The 17101-nt window shown below is 40.7% G+C and overlaps 2 protein-coding genes across 3 annotated transcripts; one reads left to right on the forward strand and one right to left on the reverse strand.

Moving 5' to 3' along the window:
• Positions 1-1260: 1260 nt before the first annotated feature.
• jdp (DnaJ domain-containing protein) lies at positions 1261-13451 on the forward strand. 2 transcript variants are annotated; one of them, XM_018109409.2, is made up of 5 exons: positions 1261-1471; positions 2193-2317; positions 7399-7500; positions 10145-10300; positions 12154-13451. In XM_018109409.2, exons 2-5 carry the CDS (start codon positions 2231-2233, stop codon positions 12385-12387), a joined length of 579 nt encoding a protein of 192 aa, XP_017964898.1. In that variant the 5' UTR covers positions 1261-1471; positions 2193-2230; the 3' UTR covers positions 12388-13451. The 2 variants fall into 2 exon arrangements, with proteins under 2 accessions (XP_017964898.1, XP_017964906.1); XM_018109417.3 differs by having other exon boundaries at positions 10145-10261.
• Positions 13401-16504, reverse strand: LOC108657044 (prolyl 4-hydroxylase subunit alpha-1). Its single transcript, XM_018109499.3, has 10 exons — positions 16268-16504; positions 16047-16198; positions 15823-15979; positions 15417-15738; positions 14954-15347; positions 14806-14888; positions 14677-14739; positions 14524-14599; positions 14176-14265; positions 13401-14107 (listed from the first exon to the last, which is right to left on the reverse strand). The coding sequence occupies exons 1-10, from the start codon at positions 16453-16455 to the stop codon at positions 13989-13991; spliced, it is 1644 nt and encodes a 547-aa protein (XP_017964988.1). The 5' UTR covers positions 16456-16504; the 3' UTR covers positions 13401-13988.
• Positions 16505-17101: the final 597 nt, after the last annotated feature.

Below are 17101 nucleotides of genomic sequence, written 5' to 3' on the forward strand. Positions count from 1 at the left end.
CTTAACTTTGGCTTTGGCAGACTCAAAATATGCCACTTCCCGTTAGGAACGACTGTTTGACAATTTGGAAGAGTTTAATTTGATTATGATTCTTTGTATATCGCTTCACAAGTTATTTAGCTCCAGCTAATGAGCTTTGAAAGAAAAAGGACTGTAAAGAAAAGAAGGCTTAAAAAAGCCAAAGAGTCGAAGTCTTTCCTATAAGTGTTTCCTCTGAGTATTTCTTCTAAGTATTCTTTTCTTAGTATTTCTTCAAAGTATAACTTCTTAGTCTACCCTCGAAGCTTTCCCTCGAAGCTCTTTCGCCAAGTCTAAAATGCCTTGCTGAACGATCACACACTTTACTTCACCTTACTGCACTTCACGATTGGCCCCCACCAGGCCTGGGCGACTGAAGAAATGCTGCAGCTGCTGCCCTTTATATAGGGCAACTTTTACTCATTCACTCAGGCGCGCCCACTCAGTTGATCTCAGCTCCAGGTAGAGGTCGTTGCAGTCGAGCATCAAGTGACCAATGGGAACACTCTCTTCTCTTTAAGAGGCTGCAAGCACTCTGGCTTCGTTCTACTCAAATATGAATACGAAATGAATACTGCCGCATATATATAGACAACTTAAACGATCTTCTGAGGCATACAGTCAGAGAGATAGGAGAACAAACGCATGTGTATTGTAGCTTATGTATTGTACATTGATATTCATAATTAGACGTTTGTTCTACAGTTCTCTTAAGGCCTTTGACTGCTGTATAGTCTGCCTCGATTTCTGTCTATTCCATCTCATGCTCATTAATTGATTTATTATCAATACAAGTAAACTAAACTGGCAACACTGCTCATAAGTAAATCAACAAGTTGTCGTTGGCCATTCAAAGTGCTATAAAACATCGTGTATGGCTGTGGCTGTAGCGAAGCTTTTTATAGCTTAGCAAAGCACCCAGCATGCATACGGTTATGCAAAAGCTGCGCGACTGGAATGGTCTGAGCTTGAAAGCTTAGCGAGTACAAACACTGCACAACTTTGGCGCTTACTGTGAAATTCATTTGGGGTTTTGACACCGTTCGGTGCATTACACACGGTGCTGAGTCAGCTATCAATTGGGTATAACCCGACATCAGCTCCGATCAAACCAGTTCTTGAGCACTGAGCTCGTAATGCCTAATCCGTAATTTGAATAAGAGAAGCCCGCGCGCTTATCAACGCACATGGAAGGCGGCCGAAAAGTCAAAGGTGCTTTAAGTTCACCGGGTGCTGGGCGCTGGGTGCTGAGTGCCTGCGTGTCGGAAACTTTTGGCGAGCGCAAGCTGCCGAGACGCGGTGCCTCTCGCTAGAGACAGCTACGGCAAGCTCTTCCAGTGCGTAGGCCAAGCCACAGTGGCACAGAGCCGAGCCAAACAAAGCCCCAGCCGTTGGCAGTCGATTCAGTTTGGACTTCGACGTCTTGCCAGCAGCATCGTGAGCGCTAATAAATGTAATAAGCCCAGCTGCATACAGCTAAATAACAGACAACTTTATTTAAAAGTGCACAGAGAGCGTGTGAAAGAGACGGACCGCTGAGTGTGTGAGAGAGAGAGAGAGAGCACAGCTGAGAGTGAGAGTGCGAGTGCGAGTAGAGTGAGAGTGAGAGCTTTGTGTGTAGTGACAATCATAGCTTGGGCCCGCCTCTTTGCCCCGCAGCGTCGTGCAGTGTTCGACTGTAGAATTGTTTTGATTGTGAGAGCGCGAAGCAAGAAACAATAACTGTAGTACGACGTCTTAAGTGTTAAGCATCTCGATGCTAAGTGAAAGTGGCTCAAATTAAATAAAGAAAAAAATATATATAAAAAAAATCCAAATCAAAGAAGGCCAAAAGCTGAGTTTTGTAATTTAGTGCGCGTTTTTAATTAACTCGTTTTAGCCGCTAATTGTTCTTAGTTTATTTGTTCCGACTCGAAGGTCAGCTGTTGTGGCTTGAAACGTGTTTTGAGAGGCAAAAGCTAATGCATGCTATTTGTTATTGTTTACCAATGAAACAGATTCATAATTGTATCAACTAATTATCGTAGACAACAAATGCTAAAACTATATAAACAGTTAAATGAAACAACATTCACATCAAGCCTAATAATTTTCTTAAACAGTCAAATATTTATTATTAGTATTAATTTTTTTTTTTTACCTGTATTCATATTAACTCTTATTTTAATATTCAGTTTAACTGCACCTCGCCGCATAAAATAACTTCCTAAACATGAGCGCTGTGGATGCCATCATCAACTATAAACGCAGTCCCAACGAGGACTTTTACGCTCTGCTCCACTGCGATGAGACCTCGTCGGTAAGTCGAAAGTTTAATTAAAACCAATAATTAACTAAGTTCCTAATGAGCTGAGCAGCAAATCCAAGCAGCAGTCCCGTTAAAGTTTTTTGCCCAAAAATTTAATTTGGAATTAATTGAATTTGGTGCGAGAGCCATGGCAGCGACAAAGGCAACGCTTTTCCGCTTCTCCGGGCAAACAGTCTTAGATCAACACAGCTAGATAAAGCTACAGATACAGATATAAACGAAATCAAATACAAGTTGACGTTTGCCGACCTGGCTCTCAGCTCGTCGGGGCATTTGCTTTGAGAATTAGTTTCAATTACGTCTCGCATTCAGATTCAGAGACGTGCCAGATTAAAAGAATTGAGTGCGGCAGCAGCTTTGAGATACAACTTAGTAGCTGGCACTTGGCAATTAAACGCCCGAGCCGACGAATGCCTGGTGAAAATCGTGAGAATGGGGAAAAACTTTTCACTTTTAACTGACAGCCCGAGTCCTTCAATTATCTCTGACAAAAGTTGTCAGCGAGTGCGTGTGTGTGTGCGTGTGTGTGGGAATCTGCTTGAGTTAAGCCTGGCAATTATTTTCAGTTTTAATATCAGGTTGCTCGCAGCGCTCGCCTGTCAACGGCCTGACAAGATCTTTGTCATTAGGCTTACTTGTATCAGATGTGGGCATGGCCAACATCTAAACCCTTTTAATCGCATTCAGTTACCTGTTCAGCCCAAGGCTCTGGCCTAGCTTAATGGAATTTTGCTGTATGAATAACACTCGGTACTCGGCGCTCTCCACTCGCTTGGGGTTGTCAAATTTTCTAGTTCACAAAATTTCAATAACAATTTTAGGAGCACGCATGAGCGTAACTTTTCCAGGCTGCGGCCTAATCAAATTCAATGGCATGAAAAATGTTTTGACGTTGCCGTAATTTTCCACCTGTAAACATTTTAATGTTGGCAATTTTTCAAGCTGTCGATTGCATCATGTTGTGCCATCTATTGAATTATGCACGAGTTCCCCCTGGCTAAGCATCACTCCTGATGAGGGTGACTCTGCCGGCGAGAATGGCAAAATGTCTGCTGGGAAACGGATCTCATTAATATGAAAATTTGTAGTGTCCTCAAATATAATAAAAGCAAGGCTAGCTGTTGCCAAAAACAAAGTCTGCTCCAGTTCTTCAAGCAGTATTCCAGCATTTCATTTTATATTCAAGAATTCATTTTCAATGCCATTAGGCTTAGCAGTCTGAGAGCTTGTTTATTATTATTATTATTGTTATTGTTATTGTAAGTAACATATGGATTTGAGGCTTTAAGCACGAACTCCAAATTGTTATTTATTGCCTGCAATGTAGATGCAGATTTTTCTAGCTTATATCAATATCATTGAGACTCTATTGAGAGGCAGGCCTTGAAAGGTAGAAAGTTTTACAGCAGATATAAACTTAAACAAGTATCGAGCAAGTATCGATGTTGATATATGAGATCAATGAGATTTGTTTCATTCATTTTTTCGCAAGTGAAAGTTCACTTTTACTAGATTAAGACTGTATGAATTTTGTCTACCTGATGTGCTCATATATTCAGTTTACATCAAAACGTTGAATTACTCATGTACAAATTATGTAAAAATCGAATAATATTTCAATTCATAATTTCATTTTTCTTTTGCAAGGAAGTTTGACTTGAATATTGTTTGTAAATTATTAAATCCTAAATTTTATATAAAATTTAGCAATCTATTTGATTATTATTATTTTCGTAAAAGTTAACAAAATTTTCTTATTATAATAGTCAGAATTACATGCAATGAGCTTAGATAAATTTTTAAATGGCCTTCAGTTGAGCTTCAGAGCGAAGCGATTACAATTCCCATTACTATTCTCACACAGATGAATCCGAGCATTGCTGTACCAGATGAACCTATGCGATGCTCTTAGAAATATTTGCATATGTCATGTCCAGTCTATATATGTATATATATGCAAACATGTTCGCTTTATTCTTTGTATACATGTATTTATTTATACATTCACAAATACTTATACCCATGTGGCTTTTATTATGAAAAACAATTTCGAAATATCTGTTTGTGTATTTGTATCTCTATCTGTATCTGTATCTGTAGAACAATTGGACTGCAGTCTCTTGATGCTCATTTGCAAGTCTCTCCAACGTCGGTGCGGCACAATCCAATGGAAATTCGGTGCAAAGTTAATTTAACGGCAATGCATACTAATTGATCAATTCAATTCTAATTGGTTCACTTTAATTGCATTATGCAATTCGCACGCTCGATTGCAACAGAGAACCCCCTGACATTTCTATCTACTCACTGCCGGCCTCTACTATTTGCATATTGTGTTCGTGAGTCACTGGAACTGATGCTATTTCCATAGCTATTGAAAATGAAGAGAGAAGTTCTGAATGTGCCTCATGCTGGGTATTTTGTGCTGATGTTACGAACCTTTTTTGTTGAAGCTTCAAATTTGGTGAATAGACGGCGAAAATGACAAAATGTCAACATATCATTTCGTTGTGACACACATTCCTAGTTATGTACATCTGTGTGTGTTTGGTATCAAATTCCCGTTATTGTGTGTAATAGCAGGACCTGCCACCCATTCACACCTACTACCATATATTACGCAGGAATGCAGAGAAAAGCCTGTGTGAATGTCTGCCAGAGATTCATTAAGTTAATTGTGGGCGTACCCTATGGGAGGAGCGAGTGTAGAGAGAATCTCCGTCTGCTGCTGCCTGAATAACATTTCTTTTTACGTGCCTCTGCCGTTGCAGTCAGCCGCATGAGTAATACAAATTGAAATTAATTATACGCCTCACTGCCGTTAGCTCAGCCTACAAAATTCAACGTGTGCTCATTAATAATAGAAATATTCGAATAGCAAACGGAGTCGACAATTTATTTATATTTATTTACTCAGTGTTGCCAGTCTAGCCTATTTGAAGCTAGATCTGGCCTATTTGATAATAAATTCATTGGAAATGAGTATGCGAACTATAGCCAGAACTTGAAGCAGCCTATGTAGAAATCCTTCTACTACTCTGTATGCCATCTCATAATAATAAATATTTATGTGCATAAGCCAATTAGCATATCAAGCATTTACATATATCCTTTGCAGCGTAACGAAGTAATCCGATTTAACTATGTGAGTGTGTGTGTTTGCCTCTATATATGTTCGTATGTCTGTCTGCATATCCTATCTCTCTGTCTAGTTCCATGTCTATACCACAGTCTGTCTCTCTGTCTGTTTGCACAAGAGAAGCACGAGCTGAAGAAAAAGATCATTTCATTTGTCTATGTATATGCAGCAGTATTAATTTCGTATTAGTATTAAAGTAAAACGAAGCTAGAGTGCTTGCTGCAGCAGAGGGGGTTCCCATTGGTCTCTTAAAGAGAAGAGAGTATTCCCATTAGCCTCTTAATTCTCGACAACAACGACCTATACCTGGAGCTGAGATCAACTGAGTGAGCGCGCCTGAGTGTGTGAGTAAAAGTTGCCCTATATAAAGGGCAGCAGCTACAGCATTTCTTCAGTCGCCCAGGCCTGGATGAGGGGTCAGTTGTGCAGTGCAGCAAAGTGAAGTAAAGTGTGTGATCGTTTAGCTAAGGGCTAAGGACTTGGAGAAAGCAATAAGTGGATAAGCTTAGAAAAAAACAAAAAACTGAGAAGAAATATTAGGAAAGAATACTTGGAAGAAATACGTAGAGCAAACATTTAGAGAAAGAACTTAGAGAAAATATTTAAAAACCTGACAACATTTACATATATAAGTGTAAGATATATATATATAGAAGCTATGTATGTAATACATAAATATATATTTATATATAAGCCTTAAATTTGTATAAGCAAGGAACCTCAATACTTTATGCAGACAATAGAAAATAAACATGGAGCGTAAAGTAATGGCATTAAGAATGGCTGACTGAGTGACTGACTGACTGACTGACTGACTGACTGACTGACTGACTGACTGACTGACTGACTGACTGAGTAAGTGACTGACTAAGCTGCTGGGCAACTGTTGGTCTGTGGCATCAGCGCTCATTGTGAATGTCTGTTATTGTGCATGCAAAGCCATTTTCATCAACAACTGGCACAAACAAACAGCAAGGCTCAACAAGAGGCTTTTGTTTTGAAAATTGAGTGTCCGGGCACCGTCCAACCGCTCTGCCGGTCTACCTCTCTGCCGCTCCACCTCTCTACCGTGCCACCGCCATGCCATTCAGAGTGGATAATGCGCTTTTGTTGCTCGGGCTGCGATGACAACTGTCAGGTTCTGTCAGCCGCCAAACTCGGCCAACAGCAGCAGGATAAATGCTGTCTGCCGCAAAATATTGCCCGACAGCAACTTGTTGCTGCTGCTGCTGTTGCTCCTGCTGCTGCTGCTGGTGCTGTTAGCTGTCACTGCAAACACTTTGGCTTAATTAATTTCAATTGCTCGCACAGCCCTGACGTTAATGTCAGCCAGGCGGTCGTGGGCGGGATCCGGTGTCAAGGTTGTCGCAGTGTCAGAAGTCGTCCTTTAAGTCCTTTGAGCCAAGTGTTATTTGGTCGGTCTCAATTCTCGCGCAATTCGGGTCGTCTTACAGGCCCACGGGAACGTGGGATGCTATTACACTTAGCGGTTTACAGTTTCACACTTGACATTTTCCGGCAAACAGTTTCGCTCAGCGTACAGCAGAGCATCACGTAGATGTTTGCTTGTTATTGTCATCGGGACTTATCGCTTCCGCCCCATTGATGTTGCTTTGATTCTAATGCGAGGCTTCGCTTGCCGCTGACAGGTCGTGCGGCTACACCTGTTCGTCGACCTGTCCTTGACGACGTCGCGGCGTCGCTTGTTCACTTAGCGTGTGCTTAGTATCGACACATCGCCGTAATCATCTCTATGTTCACTGTCATCGTAATGCTCACCCTGGGAATGGCACAAAATCTGCATGTCGCAACAATTTAAAATTACTTTCTTTTTCCAGATTGATGCCACCAAATGCTTAGTTAATTTATGGCAAAAGAGAATTTTCATTGCAATTTACTTAATTTGCGTAATTTTCCGTCTTCTTCTTCGCAGCCGGAGCAAATCCAGGCCGAGTACAAGGCGCTGGCACTCCAGTATCATCCGGACAAGAACAGCGGCGACAAGGACGCGGAGGCCAAGTTCCAGCAGCTAAAGGTAAGCAGCAACAAAAGAACATTTACCTGGAAACAAGAAAGCAAACATTTTACATATTTAATAAAGTACCGCCAGGTGGGTGCCCAAGCAGGCGGCGGGGGGCGGCCAAAGACTTGGCATTGCGCGCCCCGAGGGTAATTTATTTAAGTTGAAAGCTTCGACTCGAGTTGTTTGTCTTTTTTTTTTGCTCTTCTTTTTTTTTGCATTAGGCGAGCTGAAAGCATTGTTGATCTACTCTCGCCATACACATAAATTATAAAACATAACCCCTCAGTTAGCGTAATAAAAAGAAACTAAAAGCACACACATACACTGACAAGCTGACAACACACACACACACACATACGATGGCTAGGGATGTGCGTGGGGCATGTAAAATGGTTGGCTGTCAGTCGGTGAATGCTTAAAACCACATGGAACAAAGCGCAAGCATGCACACGCATCAAATACACTTATACACACATACACACACACACACATGCACATGCACGCGCACACACAATTGAATAACCAGAAGCACACTCATTTACACTCAACCTCAAATTGAATTTTACACATAACAAAAACGCTGCAGAGATCGCGAGCACTTTGCAAGTAGATAAAATAAATTACATGCGACTATACCCTATATACATGTACATACATATATATACACTATGTATGTATGTATGTATATAGCTACTATTTTGAAAAGGATTATTGATTTTGCGCTGTGTGAGGCAGGAGCAGAGCAGTAGAGCAGCAGAGCATCATAAAAATAAACATATGTATGTACGCATATGTTAATGTGCGTCTGTATGTTTCAGCGGCTATTGTTGGCCACCGACAACGTAAGGGAACTAAATCAACTTAGCCAAACAGTTGCCAGTTCGCTCGTCCTTGTTCTGCCTGCCACTGCTCATTAGAGTCCTGTCAGCTACGGCGACAATAAAACTTGTTACGCGTTTGGGCAACGACAACGGCAACGAGAACGGCAACAAGTCGAGCGGAACTGCTCTTCTATGGATGATAGTTGTGAAACTGGGTCCAGAGCTCAAACTTGCCATAAAAGGCAAATAAAATTTGCAGCTTGTAAAGGTCCCCCTCGCCGTATGTCTCCCTCACTCTATCTCTCTCTCTTTCACTTCCCCCTCTGTGTGTGTTTGCTTTCTCTCTTACAACATGGCTGGGAGCCATTTTTATGGTTGCTATAACGTCAAAGCCATAAAACAAACGCTGATGGCGGCTATAAAGCATTTCAGGAGTAATTTTAAGATTCAAATGTGCATAAATTTGATTCCAGCATGTTTTCGTATACATTTTTGAAATTAGTTCTACGAGCATCTGCTTCAAATCATATTTGGTAATTTAAAACACTTTCTCAATTTTATGCAATTGTAAAAAAATCTAGTTATTTTCCATGAAATATATACTGATATAGGAGTAAAATGCATATGTTTGTCATAGATAATACAAATAATGCAAATCTAATCAGTGCACCACAATACAAATAAATTCCTATATATTCAGCTATCAATTCTCCTCTAGATAACATGATGAGCGACTGTTAATTGACAGCAGAGTCTGACTCTGTAAATTTCCTATATCCAAGGCTGTCTCCTACGGCTGCAGTAGTATTGGTGAGAGAGAGGGAGACGCCATTGGCTGTTGCTGTTGCAGTCTGGACTAGAAATTGTTATTCCTACAGAGCGCTTGATTACGAAAGAAAGCATGTAAAATCATAGACGTAAAACTAATGGTAGTCAAACTACCGATACATATGTATGTATGTATGTACATATATTTAGAGTACATATGCTCACATTTCATATGTGTATATGCAAAACAAAAACCTTAAGCTTCTTTGATTCTGCTTGGCATTCAGTCAGCTCCCAGCGTGCACTTATAAAACAAAAGATGATTAGAGAAACAACTTATGTATATGTGTATGTATGTATGTCTTGCAAGATATACACATGTGTATTCTGAAAACAAGCTGCGTTTCAAAGGACGTTAGACCATATTTATATTGCTGACACTCGCATTTTAGTCAGCATCGTCGCTGTTTCCGGCAAGTTTTTAGCCAGACCGACTTTCATTCTTTATTGGCAAGAGCAAATACGGCCACAAGGCAAAATTAATTGAAGAGAAATAAAGCAGCCGGCAGCTGGCGGCTCGAAAACCTTGCTAGCTGACCCACATAGCCAATGAGTAGTAAAATAATTGATTATCACGTACGAATCATGGCAATAAAATCTCAGAAGCACAACGTGTGTAATTTTGCTTCTTTGTGTGTGTGTGTGTGTGGGTGTGTCTGTGAATCTGTGTTCTTTGTCTATTCATTGAATGCCAGCAAACTGCTTTGGCATACAAATTGTAGATGTCTGCTGGTATCAGCCCAGATAGGCTATCGAAGCCACTTGAGCGTGTAATTCACATACGCATGTGTGTGTGTGTGTGTGTGTGTGTGTGTTTGTTAATCACAGTCATGCTAATAAGTATACTACATAAATTGATTATTTCGCAAGCAAAGGCTCAAGCCGTAGCCAAACAGAACAGAGGACGAGCTAAATGCTATTTGTTTTGGGTTTTAACAAAATCTGACTTCAATCAACTAATGTAAATAAACAAAAAAAAAAGCATTTTGGAAATTTTTCACTTGCAGGAGGCCAAGGAGACCTTGTGCGATCCGGAGAAGCGGGCCGTGTACGACAAATGGCGCAACAGCGGCATCTCGATGAGCTACAAGCAGTGGCTGGGTATGAAGGAGCACGTCGGCCAGGTGAGAAGATACACAATTGCCGAGAAGGTGGATAAAGAGGTATGCTTATGGGCCAGGAATGTACCGAAACAGAGAAGTAAAATTCAATCCCCCTCAAAAGAAAAAAAAACACTGTAGACAATTGTGGAACTGTGTTTTCTCTGTGTGTGCCGTCTGTTTATGTTTTATTTATAAAGTGGGAAAATTACAGTAGCTCACATTGGTTGTGACTAGCATTAGCATCAGCATTGTCTCTCCGACTGTCTGTTATCCTTTCAAACGATTTGCTCTACGACAAACAACAAGTAACGGGAGACCATGTATATTTAATGATCTAGAAGGAGACGGAGATGAGAATATATTTTTATTTATTTGTGTATGTGATATATGCATATATAGGTAATAGACTGTAATTTGCTACAGCAGCTCTTTCATTCATTCGAAATGGTTGAACAATGAGAATTCAGGCTCGAGTTTCAGCAAGTCACCTAATATACTCGCATTCTAGCCCAAGACTGAAAGTTAATTACAATTAATAACAGATTTTTCTAGAAATATTCTTAACGCGCATTTCCATAAATATAATATTACTTAAAGCTCTTAATGTTGCTATTAATCACTTTTTGAATTTTATTATTTTGTTTGTTAATTTCTATATATATATTTTTTTTTTATGCCTAATGCATTTTTTGTTATTTTCATGAATTTAATTTTTAGCCATTTTATTTATTTTAATTTTTTGGCATTCCCTTTTTTCTTGTCGATATATCAATTTTTTTCCTTCTTTAATTTTTTTTTATGATAGCTTAAACTATATAATTTAATTTATGTATATTCTATTTATTGACTTTTTTATCCATTTAATTTTTTGGTATTTTTATTTAAATTTTATTATATTTTTGCTATTATTATTATTTTTATTTATGTTATTTTATTTTTATTATTATTTTTTATATATATATTTTTTTTTTTCTTTTCTATCAAGTTCTATTTAATTTAATTTTATTTAGTTCTTATTTTGGCTTCAATTTTTGGGTAATTATTTTAAGTTTAGATTTAAACCGAATCAAAAAGACTCTTTATAGTTGACTTTAGCATATTTATCTAGATATCTGCTAGATATCCATTCGTATTTCTTCTTTGACAATGGAGTAAGTGATTAGATGAGAGTGCATTTGCATTCGCTCTCTCATTATTGCATATTAAATGAGATTGATTGCCGCGTTGCAGGCGAGCTTTATGCCAACTTCCGTAGGAAATTGTCGCGCATTCATCAAATGTGATAGGGGGCTGGTTTGGGCCTGGCTAATTTGCTGTGGCAAGATGATGGCCGCTGCCATAAATCGGCTTTGTGTGGTCGCCTGTGGCAGCCATTTGCACTGGTTGCGCTGGGCCTTTGCGGTTGCAAGCAATTCGCACACGCGCTGCAGATTTTCCATTAGGTTTCGGACTGAGCTCACTCGACTGACCATAGTGGTTAGCTTCCCACTTGATTTGAGCTAGTTTACCATTCGCTTGTAAGTTACAGAGCTAGTAAGATTGGGCACGGCACACAGGGAAACCAGACCGCAGGTTCAATAAAACCGCAAATGTGACTTAAATTTAACTACAATAGCTACAAGCCTTGATTTAAACTCCCAGTGTAAAGCCTGACTCTGATCGCCTGAGCACCTCCAGTTTTTACGTATTTTATGGTATTCTTTCAATGTGCCTCTTCATCCAAAGTGTTCTAAGTGTACGTCGTGCATGCAAACGAGGAGCCAATGCATCTGAGTACAAATTCAAATCAATTCCTATGTAAATACACTCACGTTCGCATTTGGAATCCGTCCGGATGCATTGGCTCTGGCAGTAGTTGCGTAGCTGCACAAGAAAATTCGATTAATGGCCAATTGTTTTTCGTTCAATCAAAGTCCATGCATTGGGCCACACCTAAGACCAAGGACCGCATGTTGCCGGAGACCGGCGCCGGAGCCGGTCCGGGCGGTGCCAGCTGCAGCAGCGGCGGCCTCACCGCCGCCTCCCCGAACCCAGCCCATCGACGCGCATCCGAAGGTGGAGCCGCCCTCTATTACGGCAGCCGCAAGGCCGAGTGGGGCACTGAGAACACCGATGTGGCCAACAAATTCCGCAATTACGAGATCTAAGCGCCACTCAGAGATTATGGAGGGGGAGAGTGAATGATGGACCTGATGATGACTATCGATGCCATGAGATCAAAGTGCGGAGAGAGCCGAGCAGAGTAAATTTTATGCATATTCTTAGCCCCTCAGAGGGCAGTATATCTCGATGTGAGTTTGAACAAAACATATTCCAATTACAACTATTATTGAACAAATCAAATGCAAGACATAAGCGAAGAAAACATACATACATATATATAAAATGAGCATAGAACATTGAGCATTGAGCGAAAGTCGCGTTTCGCGATATACAAAATATTATTAACCAACTCTACTTACATACATATATACAGATATAAAAGCGTACATGTTCTATATACAGGCATGGTACATACATATATTGATGTGAATTATAGCGTTGCAAAATAATAATTATATATATATAAATGTTTATAGGTGTATAAAAAATATGAAAAATGGTAATTAAATATAAAGAAACTGTAATTTCAATAAACAAATGGCTGGAAGGCGGCAAGAGGTTAAAGTTAAGCTTAAGTGAAACATTTGAAAGAAATTAGTCAAATTTTAAATGTATACAGTGTGTAAGTACATATATACGCAAGCACCCACACACACACACATAATATATAATGAATATATTTATCTACAACTATTTGTATATTGATGTATGTATTTATGTACCATGTGCCCCTAAGAGACAATCCCTTTGGAAGTGTTTACCAGTGCACTAAAAAAAATTGATAACTCTAACTGAACCTAGCATCAAAATGCCCACCACACAGAACTCATCGGAAGCGAAAAAGCTGAAAAAAAAGAAAAATAATACCCTACCACGAAAGCGAATTTAACAACTATTTATACACAAAAAAAAAATACTGCATAGTCAAAAAAAAAAAAAAAAAAGAAACTTTCACTCGGTGTCCTTTAACAAGCAAATCGAAAATTTGCAAACAAAACTAAATAGCTAAACTATTTTATTAATTTATGAAACAAAGAGCAGTCACTCGGAGACTTGCTAAAAAAATATAATAAAAATAAAAAATACCAAAAAAAAGAAGAAATATAAATGTTTTGATGCATTGTTGTTTTTAATATCGATGTGTGATGCAATTCTTAAATGTTATACAAATGAATATCAAAATACAAATATATGAGCGAAAATTAAATTTTGCCATCGTAAAGCTACATTATATAAATGTTTATTTGAAATCATATTGAATTTACTCAAATACACACATATTATTGAGCGGGAATGAAAATTTAAAAAATAAATAAAAAAAAATAAAAAAAAAGGAATCTAGTGAAGATTTAACTATTTCGTAATTGAAACAAAATCTCCTTAGATCGCAAGCCAAAGAAAATTATTTTTGTGGGCTCACGTGGCGTATGAGTCACGTGTGGCAAAGCTTCAGAAACTAGCAATTATGCAAACACATAAATGTTGAATTTAATTTAGCTGAATTATGAATGTATAAATGGCAAACAGAAAACCAAATAAAGTCAACTATTTAAAGAAGTTTCTTCATTTGAAGGGGCTTCACGAAAAAAAAAAAACCATACAGAGTATTTATTTTTTATTTAAACTAATCTATAAGTAATACGAATCACTCCACTTGTTTTGCGGTTAGCTCTAAGACCTGACTGAGTGTGACCTGCGAGTCGTCCCACTGGTAACAGGATCGACGATCCGATTGCACGAATTCCCGTATCCAGCGATTAAGCACTGCATAATAATAGAGCGTAGCTGTTATACCAATAGAGCTCGAATGCCCAACACTAGTCGCCACTTACCCCACTTGGAGCCCACAATAATGGGGCAGGCGCCGTGCATGGTCCTCGCATCGCCCACGCCCGAGGCATGCAGGTTGTACCAAAACGCAGCTGAAATTAGCGAAATTGGGAAACATATAATTACGTGCGGGCCAACGGGGCTGGATAAGGATCAGAAGGAACTTGAATGCCCCAAAGGATAGGGCTTCATAATAACATTTAAGTTTTAGTTTTGATTGCTGCATAGTGTTGATAAGCTTAGATGGGAAGCGAATTCAGAATATTACTAGACTTCCTGTTAGTTTATAATACCGTAACGTAATATAGAAGCCATTAGCCAGCCCCCATTCAAGTTCCCACTGCACGTACCTGCATATTTCTTGGGTCTGAGCAGCTGCTTCAGAACGGGAAATGCCGTCGCTCCACCCTGTTCCACATCGGTGAGCTAGAAAGTGCAAAAGGGAAAACATGTTTCTCAGTGGGTTGGCAACAAAGGGCAACAAAGGCATCAAAGGCACTTACATAGAAGAGGACGGTGGCAATGCGATTGCCCATTTCCGGATTGGACACCTGCTTAGTTTCAAACTGGCAAAGGGAATGATGAAAGGCTCATCATAAAATATGTATTCGAATTTGAGCTGCTGTACTTACGGCTAGCGGTTGGAACCAGTCCATGTGCTGGGCATAGTGGCCGCCTATGCCGTAGTTGGCCAGCTGATGATCCTCCGCATACTCTGGAATCGAAATGCATACATGTATGTAGATGGCCGGGGCAGGCACAGTTTCAGTTGAAGCTCACCCAAGTGCAGGTCGGTCATGTCGGCCACCCGCTGATCGATGGTGCGCAGCACTTTGTGGCGCGTCTTCGGGAGGAAGGTGAATTGGCTGGTGCGCGCATTGGACACGACGGACGAGTTGTGGCCCGTGACGGTGGCACGATGAATTTTGTTTTTGCTTAGCCTCATCAGCGTGTCGATTTCACTCTGATAGATGACATCGTGGAAGAGCACTAGCAGTGGATCGTGGCTCAGCTCCTCGACCTTCATGGGCGCCAATAGCAGAAAGGGATGCGTCTCGGTCATGTAGCCGCAGCGCAGCGGACGCAGCTCTGACGGCGTGGGCCTTATATGACCATTGCACGTGTGGCGGTAGAGCTCAAAGTCGCTCAGCTTGGTCAGGTCCTCAGGTAGGGGCTAGATTTGCCAGGCGAAACAAAGATCAGATGAATTGGAATAGGATGAGTAATGGAGTTCTATACGCACAGCATGTTCATCGACTGGATCAGCGGTCAGCTCTTCGATTTGCTTTTCGACTTGATTAAGTTCTTTCCAGCTATCCAAGTGCCTCTCAGTGCCTGGCTCTATATTTCGGAGCATTTGCAGGGTATTATTCATGCCTCGGTAATCACTTAGCCTGGCTTTCAGCTTGACTAGCTGCTCCAAAATCACTGGCAGCAGCTGAGCGCGATCCTTGTCCAACAGACGGCGTTTCGCCTCCAGCAGCCAGGCGTGCGCCAGCTGCGGATGCTCATCCCGCGCCGCCTGTTGCGCTATGTCCAGGCAATGCTGAGCGTGTAGCTGGGTGCTGCAACGCAAATACCGTGAGGTAAGTGTGATTAGTGCATTCGCTGTGACAGTTTTCCCCCCAACTATTTGCCATTTGGCTCACCCATAGGAAACACCGTCGAGTATTCCAGCAGCCACATGCTTGGTCTGCAATCTATAAATGTACTGCAGACGCAGCAAGCCATCGATGGCGCCCTCCAGCTCCCGGGCATTTGGCATGTCCTCTCGCTGGCGCAGCCGCTGCAGACGTGCCAGTGGCTCTGTAATTGAAGGGTATACGGAGCGTATGCGTAATGAGGTTAGCATGTAAGTGAATTGGAGACCCACTCGCTCCTGTTGCGGCTGCCATGAGATGCGCAATGTGCTCCCAGTCCAGGGTCAGGCGTTTGCTCAGCAAATATTTGTTCAGCGGACTTTCGAAGTACGTCACGCCCGATTGCTCGGCTTGGTTGCGCTCGCGCTCGAATTCGTCCAGCCGCCTGTCAATGAAGATTGAATTAAATTAGTGCCAGCCCAGCCCAGCCCAGCCCGGCCTGGAGTCAACTTACGCTCGCAGAAAATCCAATTTGCTCTCATTATCAGCGATGAATTTTTGCATGTGCTGCAGCATTTGCTGCTCGTACCGAAAAACCTTGGACATCGCATGAACGGAGGAATAGAACTCGGCCGTGACATCCCACCAGCACAGAGCTGCCAGCACAGCCAGCAGCCCGAAAAACTTCAGCTTCAGCAGCATCTCTGCTCTCAGCCACGACTCGCGCTCAACTGATTTTGCCGATTGACCCCGCCGGCTGATGGTCCGTCTGATAGCTTATGCATGGTCATGGCTCCCATACGCAGATTACATAATTTCTAACCCAAGTCCTAGCCCTAACGTAGTTGCCAATAGCCAATTGAGCCAAACCAGTTTCTGCTGACAGAAAACGTATAGAACATCAGAGTTCATTGTGCCATATAACAGGTTTTGAATCTACGTGGTAGCCGGCCTTCCATTGATTTGCATCGCACATTGAAGATAAACGACGATAAAGAAGAAATATGTTAAGTTTGCTAGCAAAGATATATCTGAAGTGAGTCCTTCGATAGATATATATAATCTCAATCAACATTCAGATTATTTCTGGAAAGCAAATTAATATCATGTCCATACATTAGAATTGTTATGAAACTGGATTAGGAATGCATTAAACATGTAAACAAATTGAGGTGTGAAATGTAAAATATATTACACTGGACCTTTATATCACAGCTGTAATAACAAATAATGTCCAAAATATATTCCCTTATATATTATTTCAGATATAAAAATCAAGATAAAACCATAAACATTTACTTCATTACTGAAATCATTTATAAACGAAAACTGTACCAATATTAGATCA

This window comes from Drosophila navojoa, chromosome 2, assembly GCF_054131105.1.
Source record: "Drosophila navojoa isolate 15081-1374.11 chromosome 2, UAZ_NAV_1.0, whole genome shotgun sequence".
Taxonomy (NCBI): Eukaryota; Metazoa; Arthropoda; class Insecta; order Diptera; family Drosophilidae; genus Drosophila; species Drosophila navojoa.

What these genes read in the sequence shown, in the direction of transcription:
- jdp (XM_018109409.2), top strand. Translation starts at nt 2,231, where the DNA reads ATGAGCGCTGTGGATGCCATCATCAACTATAAACGCAGTCCCAACGAG. An exon ending in CCAAGTTCCAGCAGCTAAAG is followed by an intron (nt 7,501 to 10,144) that starts GTAAGCAGCAAC and finishes TTTCACTTGCAG; the next exon opens with GAGGCCAAGGAGACCTTGTG. An exon ending in CCGAGAAGGTGGATAAAGAG is followed by an intron (nt 10,301 to 12,153) that starts GTATGCTTATGG and finishes GTTCAATCAAAG; the next exon opens with TCCATGCATTGGGCCACACC.
- LOC108657044 (XM_018109499.3), bottom strand. Translation starts at nt 16,455, where the DNA reads ATGCTGCTGAAGCTGAAGTTTTTCGGGCTGCTGGCTGTGCTGGCAGCT. An exon ending in GGCAGCCGCAACAGGAGCGA is followed by an intron (nt 15,980 to 16,046) that starts GTGGGTCTCCAA and finishes CTTCAATTACAG; the next exon opens with AGCCACTGGCACGTCTGCAG. An exon ending in CATGACCGACCTGCACTTGG is followed by an intron (nt 14,889 to 14,953) that starts GTGAGCTTCAAC and finishes TTTCGATTCCAG; the next exon opens with AGTATGCGGAGGATCATCAG.